Source organism: Felis catus, chromosome B4, assembly GCF_018350175.1.
Source record: "Felis catus isolate Fca126 chromosome B4, F.catus_Fca126_mat1.0, whole genome shotgun sequence".
In the NCBI taxonomy this organism is placed as follows: domain Eukaryota; kingdom Metazoa; phylum Chordata; class Mammalia; order Carnivora; family Felidae; genus Felis; species Felis catus.
In genome coordinates, this window is record NC_058374.1 from 2,150,761 (window position 1) to 2,169,158 (window position 18,398).

The 18,398-nt window shown below is 46.5% G+C and overlaps 1 protein-coding gene across 1 annotated transcript; it reads right to left on the reverse strand.

Annotated features, from left to right (window-relative positions):
• Nucleotides 1-326: 326 nt before the first annotated feature.
• Nucleotides 327-5,226, reverse strand: LOC123386413. The gene is made up of 2 exons (XM_045060804.1): nucleotides 3,664-5,226; nucleotides 327-483 (listed from the first exon to the last, which is right to left on the reverse strand). The coding sequence occupies exon 1, from the start codon at nucleotides 5,001-5,003 to the stop codon at nucleotides 4,086-4,088; it is 918 nt and encodes a 305-aa protein (XP_044916739.1). The 5' UTR covers nucleotides 5,004-5,226; the 3' UTR covers nucleotides 327-483; nucleotides 3,664-4,085.
• Between the last annotated feature and the right edge of the window lie 13,172 nt (nucleotides 5,227-18,398).

Consider the following 18,398-nt stretch of genomic DNA (forward strand, 5'->3'; position numbering starts at 1 on the left):
TCCATGCCTGCAGGAGCCGACCTCTCTTCTCTTTATGTACATGGATGTTGTTAAGGTCAGGCGCAGGGCAGGGTAAAGATAGGAGTCAGAGGCTAAAAAATTTTTGCAGTCAAAGGCTTTATTGGGAACTAAGTCTCGGGCGAGGTTCCGTGACTCAGGGAGGGAGGGAGGGAGAGAGAGAGAGAGAGAGAGAGAGAGAGAGAGAGAGAGGAGTCAGGGAAGTCGCGCCCGGGTGTGGTGGGATGGGGTTTTTAAGCTGCAGCGTTTCCGGGTTTAGGTCCGGGTGGGCCTTTTTCACTCCAGGTCGTGCTGTCGCTCGGTGATTGGTTGACCTCCAGTTCGTTCTGGCGCGCTGCTCGGGGCCTACCGTTGGGGATTTTCCACTGGCAAGATGGCCGTCCCCTCCACTGTGGTTCCAGGGACATCCTGACATTCCAACCTCTTATTGGTGATAATGGGTGACGGATCTGATCTGGCTGCTTCCTGCGGGTGCAGGGGCGACATCATGGTATGTGGGGTCTGAGGTTGGAATGCGCGAATACGGCCGGACCACCATCTGGTGAAATGCAACCTGGGAAACTTCATGAATTCGTTTCCATATGAAACGGAGAAAACAAGGTAAGAGCATAAGTATTATGCAGATAGCAACTAGTGGGGTGACTATGGGGAGGAGCCAAGTTAGGAGGGGTGATTGCCACCAGGAGGTTAGGGGGTCTGAGGATCCTGGGCGGGCGGATAGGGTTTTTTGGATTTCTTTTATGTGTTCTATATTGGTTTCAACTAAGCCTGATTCATTGAGGTAGTAGCAACATTCCTCCCTCAGGAACAGGCATGTTCCCCCTTTTTCTGCTGTCAGGAGATCTAGGGCCCGTCGGTTTTGTAGAGTGACCTGTGCTAGGGAGTTGATCTGCCTTTGTAAGGTGGATAGGGAGGTTGCTGAGGCTTCTATTGCGATTTGGAGCCTGACAGATCCCCGGAGGAGCTAATGGAGTGTATTAGGGAGACGGTCCCAACCCTGGCGGCCAGCAGGGAGGTGGCCAGGGATAGTCTGACCATTAGTGGGAGGAAAACGGCTCGTTTTTGGAGGTGGAATTCGAGGAGTTAATGGAGTTCCTCCTGTCCGTATAGGGTGAGTTGGGGGGTGATGATGACTGGGAGACAGAAGCGTTTTTGGGTATTTGTTTATAAGCTGTGCCATTGCACCAGTAGAATTCCCCTGAGGGGGGATTGTGGCTAGGCATAGGCAAGGGGGAGGGGCAAGTTGGGGAGGCATAAGAAGAGTAGCATGTTGGGTGAGATGTGTTGTATTGAGGGGTCTCAGTGAGGATGGGAACCTGTAGGGAGATCTGACTTCTGGGGTGGTTGGTGGAGTTAGTGGTGTTGGGAAAGGGGGTGGGGAATGGGACGGCTGTTACTGGATCCCACTGGAGGGATGCGCAAAGAAAGCAGTGTGACAGGTTAGTTAAGCCGGAGTGGTTAAGCAGGACTGTTCCTTGTCTGATTAGTGTAAGCCATGAGAAGGGATGTTGTGCGGGGGGTGTCTGCAGTTGGGTGTTGAGCTGGTTTTCTTGGTCTGTGATCGTTTGCGTAAGATCTTTAAGGTTGGAGAGGGAAGGAGCCATTGCGGGTTTGTGGGTTCGATAGATGGTTAAAGAGGAGACGGGGTTAGAGTGATGGCCATTCTGATACAGTTTGCCTCTTGTCCCGGTTTGCCAGTGGATATCCCATGGATCAGGGATAGTAAGGGTAAAGTTGCTACCTTGTAAGCAGAAGCGGGCTGTCTTTTTCCCTGTGAAACAGTTTCGGTTGAGCCAGTGCCTGTTACAATAGCTATAGGGGCACCCTCCATATTGGGTGGGGGAGGTTTGGGAGCATATACTGTCGGTTTGGTCATATAAAAAGCAAACAGCGGGCTGTATGTGTGCAGCGGCTTGGAGGGTGTTGATTTGTGGAAGTAGGGTGGCAGGATTAAGTCTGGGGGAGAGTTGGAGAGATATTTCAGGATTTTCAACAAAGAGCAGATGGAACAGTTGTATGCGTGATGGGGAGACGTGTGCCAGGGCCTTATGTATAAGGAGATCAGATAGACGGTGCGATGAGAATACCGTTAGGGGGCAGTGTAGGGTGAGTTTGAGTGCCTCTTTGGTCAGGGTGGCTGCTGCTGCAAGTGCTCTAAGGCAGGGTTGCCACCCCCCGATGGTAGGGTCCAGTCTTTTAGAGAGGTGGGCGACAGCTTGTAACTTGGGGCCACATGGTTGGGCTAGGAGCCCTGTCGCAATTCCAGCGCTTTCATCTGTGTATAAGAGGAAAGGCTTTGAAACATTGGGTAGGGAAAGGACCGGTTGAGTGACTAGAGATGTGACCAGCTGTTGGAAGGCCCTTGCTACCGATCCCGAGCTGGAGAGTGGGCCTTGGGGGGTTTCCTTGGCTGCTTTGTATAGGGGGGCTGCGTGTACAACAAAGTTAGGGATCCAATGTCGGAAGAAGCCCACTAAGCCCAGGAAGGAGAGGATTTCATCTGCATTGGTAGGTGGGGACAGGGTTTGGAGGGCTTGGAGACGGTCTTGGGTTAGGGCCTTGGTGGTAGGTGTGAGTGAGACTCCCAGGAACGTGACTGTATTAGTACAGATTTGGGCTTTGTGTGGGGAGACTCGATACCCCAGGTTAGCCAGGAAGTTTAGGGTATGGATTGTCTCTTGTTTGGTGTGGTCGAAAGAGGTTCCACATAGTAGGAGGTCATCTACGTATTGTAGTAGAGTACAGTGACTAGAGAGTGGGGCTTTGAGGAGATCCTTGGCCAAGGCCTGCCCAAAGAGATGGGGACTATCACGGAACCCCTGGGGAAGTACCATCCATGTGAGTTGGCAGGCCAAAGAGGTGACTGGATTTTGCCGTGTGAAGGCAAAGAGGAATCGGGATTCAGGATATGGGGAATAGTGAAAAAGGCATCTTTGAGATCAAGCACTGTAAAATGGGTTGTGGACGGGGGAATTTGGGAGAGGAGGGTGTATGGGTTGGCCACTACTGGGTGGATGGGGATTACAGCTTCATTGGTTATTCGGAGGTCTTGTGCTAGTCTATATGAGCCATTAGGCTTTTTTACAGGCAAGATTGGGGTGTTGCAGGGGGAGTGACATGGGATTAGGAGGCCTTCCTTGAGTAGGCGATTGATGATGGGCTTTTATGCCTAGTTGGTGGGTGTGGGAGATTGGGTATTGGGGTCTAGACGGGAATTGCGATGGATTTTTGAGTTTAATGAGGACAGGTTGGTGATGGGTGGCGATTGTCCGGGTGGATGTATCCCATACGATTGGGTCTACTGGGAGGTCTGGGTGTGGGTTGAGGCTGTGGTCTGTGTTGTCTGTGATAGTAGGAGATGAGTGGGGGAGGGAGAGGGACAGATAGCTGGTAGGTGTATAGAGGCTCCTAATTTATTGAGGATGTCTCGGCCCAACAGGGGGACGGGGCAGGAGGGGATAACTAGGAAGGAGTGGGAGAAGTGGAGGCCATCCAGACAGCAGGTGAGTACCGGTGTGCATGGGGGAATGGAGGGGGTGTCATTTATGCCCACGACCGAATCGGAGGACGGCGTGGTGGGGCCGGAATAGCTCGGCAGGACGGAATAGGTGGCCCCCGTGTCCAACAGAAGGGAGATGGACTTACCCGCTTCCTGGAGTTTTACTCTGGGCTCAGCGTGGGTCACCGGAGTTCCTGAGTCTGGGCCTCGTCAGTCGTCAGCCTCCATCTCCAGCAGTTGGAAGGCAGAGTCCAGTCGGGGTGAAGCCTCGCCACGTGGAGGCGTTGCGAGTCTGTCGTCCCTTGGGTTAGGACAGTCGGATTTCCAGTGGCCCATTTGCTGGCACAATGGTCATGGACTGGTAGGCTTTTTGGGATGGGGACACTGACGAGACCAGTGGCCTTCTTGGCCACATTTAAAGCAAGGCCCCGGAGGGGGCCGTGGTCTGGAGGGCTTTATTGTGGCTGGCCTCAGGGCAGCTACCAAGGCTTGGGTCTGTAATTGTACCTTTTGTTGGAGACGGGCCTGTCGCGGTTGTTCTTGAGCTTCCTCTCAGCCATTAAAAACTTTAAAGGCCATCTTTACCAGGTCGGCCATGGGGGTCTGAGGACCATCTTCGGCCTTTTTTAGTTTTTTTTCGCATATCGGGGTCTGATTGGGAAATAAAATAGGTGGCCAATACTGTGGCCCTGGCGGGGGTGGAAGGGTCTAGTCTGGTATATTGGGTAAGTGCCTCTGTGAGCCAGCTAAGGAAGGCTGCGGGGTTTTCATGGGGGTCCTGTATTATTTCTTGAAGTTTGTTAAAATTTACTGATTTGTGTGAAGTTGCCCTCATGCCTGCTAGTAGGCACCGGATCATCTGGTCCCAGCACCGGTGACCATTGCCCGCATGTTGGTAGTTCCAATTGGGGTCGGCCGCCGGGACAGCATCGGCCCCTACGGGCATAGTGGGGTCAGTCATGTGGGTTTGGTCTGCATGTTCTCTGGCTGTGGCCTGGATGCACTCCCTCTCCTCAGGGGTGAGGGTAGAGGTGAGGATCACATGGATGTCATGCCATGTGAGACTGTAGGCTTGGGCGAGGTATTGGAATTCCTTAACGTATTGGGTGGGGTCAGCCGAGAATGACCCTAGCCGCTTTTCAGTGGCGGATAAGTCTTGGAGGGAGAAGGGGGCGTGAACTCGGACTAGGCCTTCAGGTCCTGCCACCTCTCGGAGAGGCAAGTTGGCTACTGGGGCCTGTTCGATGGGAGGGGCCTGAGCACAAGTTTGGGATGATATGGGAGGCGAGGGCGGGATGGCTGGGGGTTGGGAGTATGGGGGGGGGCGAGGGCCGATGGGCGGTGTGGCCAGATCCTCTAACGGGTGGGAGATCGGGGGAGTTGGTGAGGTGGGGTCGTCGGGGGGTTGTGGGCGGGCAAGGAGCACGCGTGCAGAGGGGCAGGAGGAACATAGGTTGGGGCGAGACCTGCGGTTCCAAAAGTCCATGACGTAGGGTATTTCTCCCCATTTTCCCAGCTGATGGCAGAAATTGTCCAAATCGGTTAAGATTTGGTATTGTAAAGACCCCTCGGGTGGCCATTGAGAATCATTATCTAATTTGTATTGAGGCCAGACTATAGTGCAAAGGCGGATGAGTCGGTTAAGACGAAGTTCACCTTGTAAGCCCAGGAGCCGGAAGTTTTTTAACAGACATAGGAGGGGCGGGTGAGAGATCCAGGCGGTTTAGACTCGTTACTCCCCATTGGCTACTCCCCATTGGCGTGGCAGGGCGAGGCGTCCCTCTCGCTGCAATAAGGGGCCTATTGGCGTGCGGGCCTTGCGGCGTGCGGAGGAAAGGAGACTGACTTGCGAGACATCTCTCGTGGGTGTCAGCCGTAGTTGGAGGAGGGAAGGAGGGGTCTGTCCTCCTTACCGGCTCCTGTAGGTGCTTGTGAGTAGGGTGGTTGGCGTCTGGCTTGGCGAGGAGGGAGTGCAGCCAAGGGAGGCGAGCTACTACCTCCCCCCGGGTTTCCGTACCAAATGTTAGGGTCAGGCTTCGGGCCCAGATGTCCTATGGTTCTTTTTCTCTGAAGAACCTGCCTAGTACAGCGGGGAAGAGTGGGAGGGAAAATGGCAAAGGTCGTGTGACCGGAAAGAGTTAGGGGTCCCCAGAAAAAGACAAAGACGCGGCCTTCAGGGCACAAGAGAAGTCATTTGGGCCCCCAGCTATCGCCCCTGCCCCCGCCCAGCACCTGTGCCCCACACACCTCCAGCAGAACTTCCTAGGAGGTGTCAGAATAACAAAGAAATGCAAAAATGTTAAAGATTTTAAGGGAACAGTGGGAATGTAAAAATGAACGGTCTCAACCAGGCCAGGAAAGAGCCTGACCAAATCAGAGATAAAAAGAGAGGGAGGCAAACCTTAAGAGACTCTTAATACTGAGAACAGAGTGAGGGCTGCTGGAGGGAGGTGGCTGGGGGATGGGGTAGATGGGTGGTGGGCACTAAGGAGGGATGGGATGAGCACTGGGTGTTGTAGGTAGGAGGTGAATCACTGGGTTCTCCTCCTCAAGCCAAGACTACACTGTATGTTCACTAGCTTGAACATGAATAAAATTAAAAACAAAATCGGAGGCCGTGAATCTCTGAGAAAACTCTTGCTGTTGTTTCCAAAGTAAGCCAGGCTCCGCTTGTTAGCCCGAGACCACATCTAGTTTATGCCTGGAGCTTGCACACGCCCCGCCCCTGGAGGCCCCGCCCCCAGAAGCCCCGCCCCAGGAAGCCCCGCCCCCTGGAAGCACAATTACCTCTGCTTCCCCTCTCCGCCCGCCCTAGTGAAGTGGAAACAGAGGCGGGAGGAAATGGCAGATAGAACCAAATATCCTCATAACCTGCAGCCCACTGACAAGTCCTTGAGGCAACTTAACCTTTCTCCAGGAACCCCCTGCTGTCTTAGTGCTGATGCTTTGCTGGAGGGAAAAACCACCTTAGCCTGACAACAGCCAGGCCTCCACTATCCTGAGGCTTTGGCATAGGAACATCTCACTGGTGACTTCCCCTGGACCTTACTTGCCCGCCACCCCCACTCCATAGTCTGTAACCAGAGTCCCCTCGTCCCAGGGCAGCCCTTCCTGCCCACGGGTCCTGTCCCCGTCCTGCAGTAAAATCACCTTTTTGCACCAAAGACGTCTTCAAGAGTTCTTTCCTGGCCATCATCTCCAGAACCCACAAACCCCCCATCACCGCAAAACCTCACCTCCAGGAGGACCCTGAACCACTCTCACATGACAGCCGACCCCCTTCTGGGGCGTGTTTCTGAGGTGTGTCCGTGCACACCTCGCCAGCCCTTCCTTGCCGGATAAAGCTCCAGTTCCTGAATATTCGTCCTAAACCCTAAATAAAAGGAGCCCACACTCCCCTGCTCAGAGCGTCCTTATTTGCTGCAAATAAAGTTTCCTTCGTGTGACAGCTCCACCTGCGGGCTCTGATGAAATTTGAAGCGGGGTTGGTGAGCAGACGGCTGAGAAGGAATTCTTGAGACGTCTTTGGTGCAAAAAGGCGGTTTTATTACAGCCTGGGGACAGGACCGTGGGCAGGGAGAGCTGCACTGGGGTTGTGGGGGGCGACTGATTACATAGATATACTTTCAAGTTTGTGGAAGGAGGGAGGTATAGATACCGTAAGTCTCCAAGGAATTTCTGGATGCTAAAGGTCTCACAGGACCCTGAAGATTTAGCTGTTGTCAAGATACGGTTGCTTTTAGTTTGTAAGGAAGTGTGAACGTGAAGGCATTAAGGCAGCATAAACGTCCTGGGGAGTGTTACTCCCCACAGTTCCCTGCCATCTGTCACCGGGCTGCAGGCTGTAAGGGAATTTAATTTAAACTACGTTTTTCTTGCCTTTGCTTCCCTCATCAGTCTCTACCAGTGACTCACCCAGGAGCAAACTTACATTAGTTTGGTTATGGTATTGACGGGGTTTGGGAGCTGCGGGGGTCAGAGCTGAAGGACAAGAAAGAATTCTTGAGACGTCTTTGGAGCAAAAAAAGTGATGTTATTAAAGCACAGGCCGGAAGAGCTGCCCTGGGGTTACAAGGAGTGACTGCTTCTACACTGTGGAGTTGGGGGGGTAAGGGTCAAAGGGAGGCCTCCGGAGGGACTGTGATGTGCCAAAGAGGGCTCCCGAGATACCTGAGGCCTTGCTATTGTCAAGCTGATGGTTTTCCCTCTAGCAAGGCATCAGCATCAGGACCCTAGGGGCTTCCTGGAGAAGTGTTCTCTGGATTTGCCTCAAGTATCTGTCAATGGGCTGCAGGTTATAAGGACAGGTAATGTCACCTGCCATTTCCTTCTGCATTTGTTCCCACATCCCTGTGGAGGGGAGGGTGATATTAGGGGCTCCAGGAAACGGAGTCCAAAGGTTTCTAGAGATCAGGCTCAGGAGGCGTCACCCTTCTTAGGGAACCATGAAGACTTCACTGAAGTGTGTAACCAGGAAGGTACAGTGAGCCACAGATTTGTATTATCCTCACCCGATTTGGTGTAGATGTTCCACGGGTTATTTATTTAGTCAGTTTTTTTGTGAGTCTTTTTTTTTTTTTTTTCTCAGTGTTTTTGTTTTTGTGTAGGTTTGGAATAAGATTTTGAAAGTGCTTTCCAGGTATCCTGGCAGAAGAGGACAGAAACAAAAGAGCTGACCATGATGAAAAGGAGAACTGACTTGCGTGGTTCCTTCCACCTCCCGTAAAACTGGAAAGACTCTTGGAGTCAGCCACTGGGAGGCCGGAGAAAACACACAATGCAGAACTGCCCGTGGAGAGCTGCTTACTCGTGAGAAACAGTGTTGGTGAACGGGATGTCTGGCTCTGTGTCTGGGAGCACTCCGGTGCTCCCACCCAACCTTGGACGGAACAAAATACGGCCTCAGCTGCAGGGGTTGGAGAACTCATTTTGCGGCTGGCAGAGAAAACCAAGCAGTTTTGCCAGCAAGAGGTAACAGATTCTATTTGGGTGAGAAGCAAAGTCCCAGAGCCCTTGTTTGTTTGAGGTGGGAGGACTTCGTTCAGAGGGGGAGAGGCTCCCCACAGCTTCCCCAGCTGGCGTTGACAGACTGGGTTCAGGCGTGTGCAGCAAAGCCCCGGCTTTCCTGGAGGGATTCTGAGACAGATCCTTTAAAAGTGTGACTGGGAGGCCTTGCAAGGGAGAGACCAGGGAGGGGCTGAGGGGACCTTCGCATGGGTCCCTCACTCCATCACAGCGTGGGTGCAAGACCCGAGTGTCCAGGCATCGCTGCCGAATCGCTCGATGGCTGTGAAGTGTACACAGTCACAAAGGATTCCGGGGAGCTGGGGGGAAAAGGGAACTCGGAAGCCACGACATCACGGCATCGTAGCCAGAAGTGGCACTCACGGGCCAGGCAGATTTTACAGTGTGAGCCAAAGAATATTTCTAAAATGAAAAAGCAGCAACCCTCAGAAAAATAAAATAGAACCCCAAGTTGTCTCATATATTATTTAAAATTTTTTATGTTTATTTTTGAGAGAGAGAGAGAGACAGAGTGTGAGCAGAGGAGGGGGCAGAGAGAGTGGGAGACACAGAATCCGAAGCAGGCTCCAGGCTTCGAGCTCAAGGCGGGGCTCAAACCCGTGAACCGTGTGTGACCTGAGTCGAAGTCGGACGCTTAACCGACTGAGCCCCCCCAGGCGTCCCTCATATATTATTTATAATGTCAGATGTTCAACCCAAGTCCCTAGATATGCAAAGAAACAGAAAAGTAGGACTTTATACTTAAGAAAAAAATCATTGGAGAGTGAACCAAGTGGACACAGATATGGGGCGCAGCAGGCAAAACCTTTGAGAAGATGCCACAAATATGTTCAAGGAATTAAAAGAAAATGTGTTCAGATGATTAAAGGAAAATGTGTTAATAGTTAATCAACAATGAGGAAAAAAATTAAAAATGGAATCTGTAAAAAAGAACTAAATGTTAATTCTGGTGCTAAAAATTACAATAACATAAATTAAAAATTAACACTTTGATCTCAGTAATAGATTTGAGATAGCAGAAGAATCAGTGAATTTGAGGAGCTATAAATAGACAAAGAAACATCCTATAATTCAAAGAAAGAGCAGTGAAAAAATATTGGTGAGGAATATCAAACTATTCAAAGTACATGTATATGAAATGCTAGAAAAGAAGGCAAAGGGGATAGAAAAAAGAAATAATTTGAAGCAATAATGACCCCAGACTAAAACATTATATATCAAGAAGCCTAAATGAAGCCCGTATAGTATAGGCATGAAGGAAACTGTCCCTGCCCTCATTGTGGTCTAGGGCTGAAAGACAGAAGAAATGGGGAGATCACCCTGGGGACACTTCAGCTCGTGATCGGCACAGACTGATGTATGGGGTCCGACCTCAGACATACCCAGCGTGGGGGCACCCAACACACAAAACCCAACCAACCTACCCTACTGCAGTGGCCGAATGAAGAAGAAAAACCACATGATTATCTCGGTGCAGGGAAAGCATTTGACAAAGCTCAGCATTTTCATGACAGAAACACTCAGCAAACTAGAAATAAAAGGAAACTAAAAACACCTGAAAATAATAAAGGTCGTTAATGACACGCTGACAGCTAGCCTCATACTCAGTGGTAAAGTGTTGAACTTCCTTCATTGGAACAAGGAAGTTTGATTTTAATGGATAATATTTTGTTGTTAAGTATGAATAGATTTTTAATTATATCAGTTTCTTGTTTTTAAGGAATTCGGTGTGTGTCTATGTGTGAACATATATATGCATGTGTGAGTGAGATCATCCTGCAGTATTCCATACCTGTCCTTTCTCTGTTAAGATTTGATATCACATTTTTGCCAGTATATAAAGCTGGTTAGAATGTATTTAACAACTCTCTGTTCTCTGGGCGAGTCTGTGAAACATTGGTACAATTCTTCCATTAAAAATCGGGTAAAATTCATATATCTCTATATAGATAGATATAAAATTTTACAGAGAGAGAACACGAGCAGGGAAGAGGGGCAGAGGGAGAGAGAGAAAATCCCAAGCTCCATGCTCAGTGTGGAGCCCGATGTGGGTCTGGATCCCACGACCCTGTGGTCATGACCTGAGCCGAAATCAAGGGTTGGATACTTAACGTACTGAGCCACCCAGGCACCCCATTTGTAGGAATATCTTTAGTAATTAATTCAACGTATTTAAAATTGTATGGTGATTTAGATTTCTATCTCTATTTGGTCAGACTTTGTGAATTCTATTTTTCTAATAATTAATGTCTTTAATCTATATTCCTAAATTATTGCCGTAGTTCCTACCATCTTACTGTCTGTTTTGACAACTTTGAGATTGATAATGATGCACCTTATCATTTCTAATACTGATTATTTCCATTTTCTGTCTTTTTTCTTGATCAGTATTCCCAGGAGTTACATCAATTGTATGAATTTTTCAAAGAGCTAACTCTAGATTTTTCATTGACCTATCTGAAGCATGTTAGTATGATATTGATTTCTACCTTTATCTTTAATGTTTTATCCTTTCTACTTTTTTCCTAAAAATAATTACATTAATATCCATCTCAATAAGTTTGAAAAAACCAATAAATTAGTTTAAGCTTTATATTCTAAAATTTTTTTTAATATTTATTTATTTTTGAGAGAGAGAGAGGGAGAAAGAGAGAGAGAGAGCGCGCGCGCGCTCGCAGGTGCGCATGAGTGGGGGAGGGGCAGAGAGAGAGGGAGACACAGAATCCGAAGCAGGATCCAGGCTCTGAGCTGTCAGCTTAAACACAGGGCTCGAACCCATGAATTGTGAGATCATGACCTGAGCCAAAGTCAGACACTTAACTGACTGAGCCATCCAAGTGCCCCTATATTAAAATTTTAAGGAAGCACATCTTAGTTTTAAGTATCTTTTAATATCCTTCATACTTATTCTTTACCCAATGGGTGATTCAGAATACTCTCCATAATTTCTGCGTCTGTGGTAATGTTGCAGAAGCGGTGTAAAGTTTGCAGAGAGGTCAGAGTACTTTTGGTAGGACTTTGAACTGTTGGTGTGTGTTGAGCCTTGTGTGACATTATTGGAAGCAAAAGATTCTAGTAATACCTTTGCAGATGATTTATTTATTAAAAAACCTAAGCAGTAAATTTATAGTAATAAATAAACATTAAAAAATATATCTCTGGTGTCTGAAAGTTTATGGATATAACAGAAATAGGAAATAAGTAAAATACAGACATTAAATAATTGATAACTGAAAAATTATGAGTGGTAAACCACTCTTTATAATTTGGTTAAATTTAAAATTTCTTAAGTACGGGGGATAAATGCACAATTTTTTATAGATGGCTGAAGTCTAATTTTTTCTTTTTTGGTTAGCAAAGTGTGTATATTCAGTGAAGGCTGAACTATTTAGAATTCGTTGTGCAAGCTTGTGTTATTTGTTTACTGAAGTGTAGGTGATGTACAATGTTGTACGAGTTTCAGGTGTATAGCATTGTGATTCGACAAATTATAAACGTTAGGAACTGACCACCATACATGTAGTCACTGCCGGTCACCATATGATGTTACTACAGTATTATTGACCCTATTCCCTAGGCTGTACTTTTCATTCCCGTGACTTATTTTATAACTGGAAGTTCATACCTTTGAATCCCTGTCCTTCAAATAGATCCACTACATTATGCTTTTAACAGTGTAGGCAACAGCTCGTAGAGTTTGTAGAACACACTCTTTTGCTTTGGTTCCGTTTTACTGTGTTATGGTGAACACAGATCCCTTCCTTCCTGGTGACTAACATGGAGTATGTGGGTGCACAGCAGGTCATTTCTGATCCAGTGGAAGCCCCCAGGAGGGGGCAGGGATGGGAATGTGACAGCCAGGCTTTGAGAGGGGTCCTGAAATCGGACAGTTCAGGGCCCTGAGGAGGAGGGAGGTTTCAGGAGATAAAATGGACACCAAGAGAGGAGGTTTTCACGTTGAACCATGCCTCTGTGTCTTACGTGGTGGGCCAGAGGGACGTGAATTGTGAACCAATTAGGTTTTTTTCCCTTATTCCTTTATGTCATGAAAAAGCAATTTTTTCTTTCTTTCTCCTGATTTGATACTTTGGTCATCTGAGCTGCCTCACTGCAGAATCTTTGTGCAGATTTTGTTTCTTACCTGTACTGCTCTACTCTGGGTCATCGGTGTTCACCTGAGTGGGGGGCAGATGGCAGAAGATGGAATAACTCTTACAGGGCAGGTGCGAAGGTCCTGCATGTGGTGGGGAAAAGGGTGATAGGAAAATAACTTTCTGATAATGGATGTGGAAGAGAATGATCTAGGGTTTTTTGCTTGTGTTGTTGTTGTCGTCATTGTTCTTCTCCTCCTTCTCCTCCTTCTCCTCCTTCTCCTCCTTCTCCTCCTCCTCCTCCTCCTCCTTCTCCTTCTCCTTCTCCTTCGACATTTTGTCCACAGATTGTCAAAGGATAGAAGGAATATGACTATTTGAGAAAAAAAGGGAGGGGAATGACAGATTCCAGTTAATTAGCTCAGATTCGCTTCACATATCATGAGTCTCCTTAGGGTTTCTTGGGCTCTTAGTCTGAAAACATACTCACTGTTCTGTCACAGCTCCCCAATTAGATGAGAATTTATCATGCATTTGTCAGGGATAGATCTACTGAAAACTTCATGGGGATGTGCAAGAGATGATTGCATTACACAAAACATGGAGGTCTTCACGTTCAGTCTCTAAACATCTCTGACTGTCCCTGGTGCCGCTCTTCAGCTCTTCAGTTGCCAGTGGCCTCATTTATTTCCCTTTGTTTCACATGGTATTTAATTTTTTTAAGTGTATTTATTTCTGAGAGGGAGAGGGAGCATGGGGAGGGGCGGAGAGAGAGGGAGAGAGAGAATCCCAAGCAGGCTCCGCACTGTCAGCACAGAGCCTGATGTGGGGCTCGATCCCACAAACAGTGAGATCATGACCTGAGCTGAGATCAAGAGTTGGATGCTCAACCAACTGAGCCCCCCAGGTGCCCCGTCACCTGGTATTGAAATTCTTCACGGTTGTCAAGGGTGAGTTGGCTCTGGACATCAGGAAGGAAAAGATCCAGTAATTGGCAGAGTCTGAACATTCCATGTGGGAATGCGATATAAGACCATGTCTTGTACTGGGTCGTGGCCCTGGGGGTCCTCATCCATGACTCTAAGGGTGTTATCAGCTACTTATTGAAGAGAACTCTAACTTCTGCTAGAGAGTAGGGAGTGAGTTCTGCTTGCAATGAAAGATTTTTCCATAGCCTTGGGTCATTTATAACTTTTGCTTATTTTACTTTGTTTTCTGACTTACCCGAGCTTGAACGGCGGGATAAAATCAATTTTTTTCATAGAGGAGCAAACAATACAATCATGAACAGAATATAAATAAGATTCTCTTATAAGGGGTGTGGGTCAGAGTAATGTCAGAATGCCTTGAGTCACTCTCTGACTTCAAGTTGTGTGTGTTTATAACATCTGAGAACCGTCCCCACATTTCAAATTGATCATAACAGAGCAAGAAGAATCAAACAAAAACAACTTAACCATCTACAAGACACGCATGGCCTTTGAATGATTAGATCTGTATCCAAAATATTAATAATAAATATTTAATTATCTATCTTTCTATCTATACTGATGGGTCTTCTTTCTGATAAAGTTGAGAAAGAATAGCGTTGGTTTAGCTGAAATCAACGGGATGAAAACAACGTTGGAAATTCTGACCTCTCCGCAGTATTACATCTTCTCACGTACACACGTACTGCCCACACAAGGTCCACGGGTTTCGCGTTCTGTTCATGTTGTATGTGACGTTACACGGCAGCAGACACGTGCATCGTGTCGCCGGCATCTGCACCGCCCCTGGGGCCGTGGCTTGCATTTTCCGACGGTGTCGTCCCTGAAGTGGTACATTCGCATCATCTGCGTGACGCCACCCTCTCTCCCCTCTGCGAACATTTGAAGATGTTTATCTAGTAACACAGCTAGCAATGATGACGACAAAAACCGTGTGAACCGTGCTTCCCAGCGCACATGCACGGTTTACAGAATGTGCACAGTCCAACCCCATTTCGGAACCCGAGATTCTACCCTGCACGTTGCCACTTGTCAGCATGCCAACCAGGGACCCCGGGGTACGGCCCCGCTCCGTGTGCTCACGTGTGAGCCGTGTCTCGTCCCGCAGACGAGGAGGTGCCGTGGACGTCGTATTCCGCACATCCTTTCTTGTTGCCTGAGAATAAAATGCTCTGAGGTGTTCTTACCAAACGTGCGGGAAAACACAGTTCCTAATGCTGGTAGCACTAATTATTACGGCCAATAATATAATTTACAAGTATGCAGAGACACAAAACGGTGACACGCTTAGTCTTCAGCTTTGCGGCAAGGCAGAGCTGTTCCCGGGGGGATACTTAATTACACTTCAATAGAAAAATCTGGAGACCCCCCCCCCCCCCTCTGTTGTATGGGTCAGATTTTGTTTTTTACGAAACAGTGCTTGTGAAAAACGACTTCCTACACGGAAACGAGCACAACCGGGATAAATCTGGTGTATGATCTGCGCTCACTGGACTTCGGCAGGTGGACCCAGAAGGTGGTGCGTCTTTGGCGTGACCTTTCCCTAAGTGTCATCCCGACCTGCTTTGATTTTCCGAGAGGGATCCCGGGAACGATGGTGCCCGGGGGAGTTGAGGCTCTCAGCCTTGGATTACCTCACGTTCAGACACTCGGTTTGTTTGTTAAATAATTAATCATTTCTGCCGATACCCCAGGGCCCTTTGGAATGCGGTGGTGACCTACAGTTAAAAGCTCTGCTCCTTCAGTGTTTCTGTGAGAAGAATGACACTTCGATCAGTCATTACGAGTCAATTTGTCATGAAAAAAATAATCGCTGTCGCTTTACGTACTGGAGAGCTACGGCACGTGTTTCTTCCTTCTGTAAGAATGTGATTTTTCATATTGCCTTTCATTACACTGTATTTTTATGGCCATATGATTGACACAGAGCGGTGCAAGTTTAAGGCATGTTAACGTGTGGATTTGACCCCCTTACACATCGCAACGTGATTAACACGTAGCTTCACCAACACCTGCATCGTGTCACATGGTTACCATTTCCTTTTTGTGTTGGGAACCACACCAGATCTTCAGATCGACTCTCTGAAGCTTTGATTGGTGACCTGCTGTTGGTGTCTACAAGGGCTGTGCTGGGTATTAGCTCCCCGGGCCTGACTTGTCTCCTGGATTCAAGTCGGGATCTCTAAACGACATCTCCGCGACCAGAAGCCACGTGAGACGATTCGAACTCCAAGGAGACAATCAGAGAGGCGCGGGGACTAGTTATTTATTCATTTTTGAAGACTGTCCAGGTTAATTTTTTTCCTGTCACTGATGCCAGGTCATTTCAGGGCTGCACTCAGCTTGGGTCTACGGGCTCTCGCAGTGTCTAGCTCTTTCTTTAAAAATTCAGTCGATTAAGGAAATTGGTTGTTGAGGACATCACCGTTGTATTGATTCATCACACTTTTGCAGAAATGAATCCGTTTAAGAATTCCTTCTCAAGCCTTGCATGAAAACGTTTCCTCCCAAAGAACTAATATGCTTCTATGATCCTTATGCTAAATTTGGACAAATTAGAGACTTTTTTTTCTTTGCCTTGGTTGTTACAAAGAAAGACCTTCGGGGTCACTTCTTCAAGGAAATTATTCTGGTCCTTCCTCATCATATTCATTTCTTATATAATGTCACACAATCATTTTGCTCCCCCTTGACCACATAGTTCTTAAAATTACCTTCTTTGTGTAATGATTTATTTCTTTCTGTTTTCACCACAGTGTAAAGTATAATGATCTCCATATATTTGTATCTACACACCATTCATTTTCTGATGACCAAACGGTCCCAGAAACACAGATGGCAATCAAAGAAGAAAACATTCCCAAATGAGCCAATAAATAAATTTTAGTGTCAGTAGCTTCCCTGGGGAGTTTTTCAAAGATATGATTCTTATCCTTCCCCTTTACTTCATTTTTCTCATTGACTTTTCATTTTTTTTATTATTAGTTTTAAGTTTATTCATTTTTGAGAGCGAGAGGACGCGTGTGCGCACGCAAACATTAGCGGAGGAGGGGCAGAGAGAGGGAGACCCAGAATCCAAAGCAGGCTCCAGGCTCCAAGCTGTCAGCACAGAGCCTGACGTGGGGCTGGAACCCACGAACTGTGAGATTATGACCCGAGCTGAAGTCAGACACTTAACTGAGCCACCCAGCCGCCCCCATGCACCGTTTTTAAAGAAGAGTTGCCTGTGGATTTCTGGTTGGTGTGGCTGGCTCTGTTCTTCTGTCCACATCAATACCTGTGGTCAGTAATGATGTCCGACTCTTCCGTTAGTTTCCATGTGTTTTAATAGCCACGATATTATTTATGAAGTTGAACTCCATTTTACTGATGGTGAACTAAAAAGAAGTTGTGTTAACTTTTTATTCACGTTTATAATAATGTGGATACTATGAAAATATGTCTCTCTTGTTGACAAGAAAGAAATTAAAACATTTAATGGGAGAGCCTGTTTAATTGGTTGGCTTAATTTTGTTGATTCCCGTTCAGGTTTTGTTCACGGAGACTTGTTAATGACATTTGGCAGTATTTCAGTATTTTACGAACTGCAGAAGAATAAACATAAACTTTACTTATTTCATCAAACAGCATTGCCTTTCATATAGTTATTGTACAATCTGATAGTCATACTCTTCAAAGACACTTTTATCTTCCTGCTTCGTGGTGTGCCTTATTGTTTCATTTCTGTGATTTCTGTGTCTCTGCCAAAGTTCCGTCACTTAATTAAATCAGACTCCCTTCTTCAAATGAGTCTTCATGGATTAATAACAAGACTATTAGTTTCTTTTAAAACAATAAAAAATATCGATATATCTTTTAAAATATATTTTATTAAAGTCAGATCACTCTAATAATTGTATTGTTTGCAACGATTCTTTTCTCATTAATTTCCGTTAGAGTAAAATTATAAGACCTGATAAAAATTACAAACTCCTTCATAGCCTTTATAGTTAAAACTGATCACCCAAAGTCCAAATTTCCTTCCAAAATTCATTCTTTCAAGTCTTGGTATTTAATTCTCTGAGAAATTTATTTGACATATGGTTGAAAACATTTAAACTCGTTGCATTTTTTATTGCATTAGCCAGAGAAAATTTCATATGGTGAATCAATGCCAAATTAAAACCTTCTGAAAATTTCCCAAGATTTTGGCCCAAACTATAGCTTTTCTTTCTATAATTTTACTGACAAAATCTGTACTAAAATCCAATTATGTTTTCATGTAAATATTATTTTCTTTGGAAACTTTTAAAAAGACAAAAACATTTGATGTTTAATTTTATATAGTGTTTCAGCTTCTTGGGATCAAAAATGAAATTATCCTAAGGCCTGAATTTTACATTTTAAGATTATTTAAACACTTGTTTATCAGAAGTAAGTCATCATAGATACTTATTGAAAGTCTGTTTCCTTGATGATTTTTTTTTTTAAATTTTTTTTCAACGTTTACTTATTTTTGGGACAGGGAGAGACAGAGCATGAATGGGGGAGGGGCAGAGAGAGAGGGAGACACAGAATCGGAAACAGGCTCCAGGCTCCGAGCCATCAGCCCAGAGCCTGACGCGGGGCTCGAACTCACGGACCGCAAGATCATGACCTGGCTGAAGTCGGACGCTTAACCGACTGCGCCACCCAGGCGCCCCTCCTTGATGATTTTTAAGTTTTAGTTTTCTTGTGAAAATAGATATGAGTGTTGCAACAAGGGAAGGATATGTCAAGATAATAATATTATTAGAT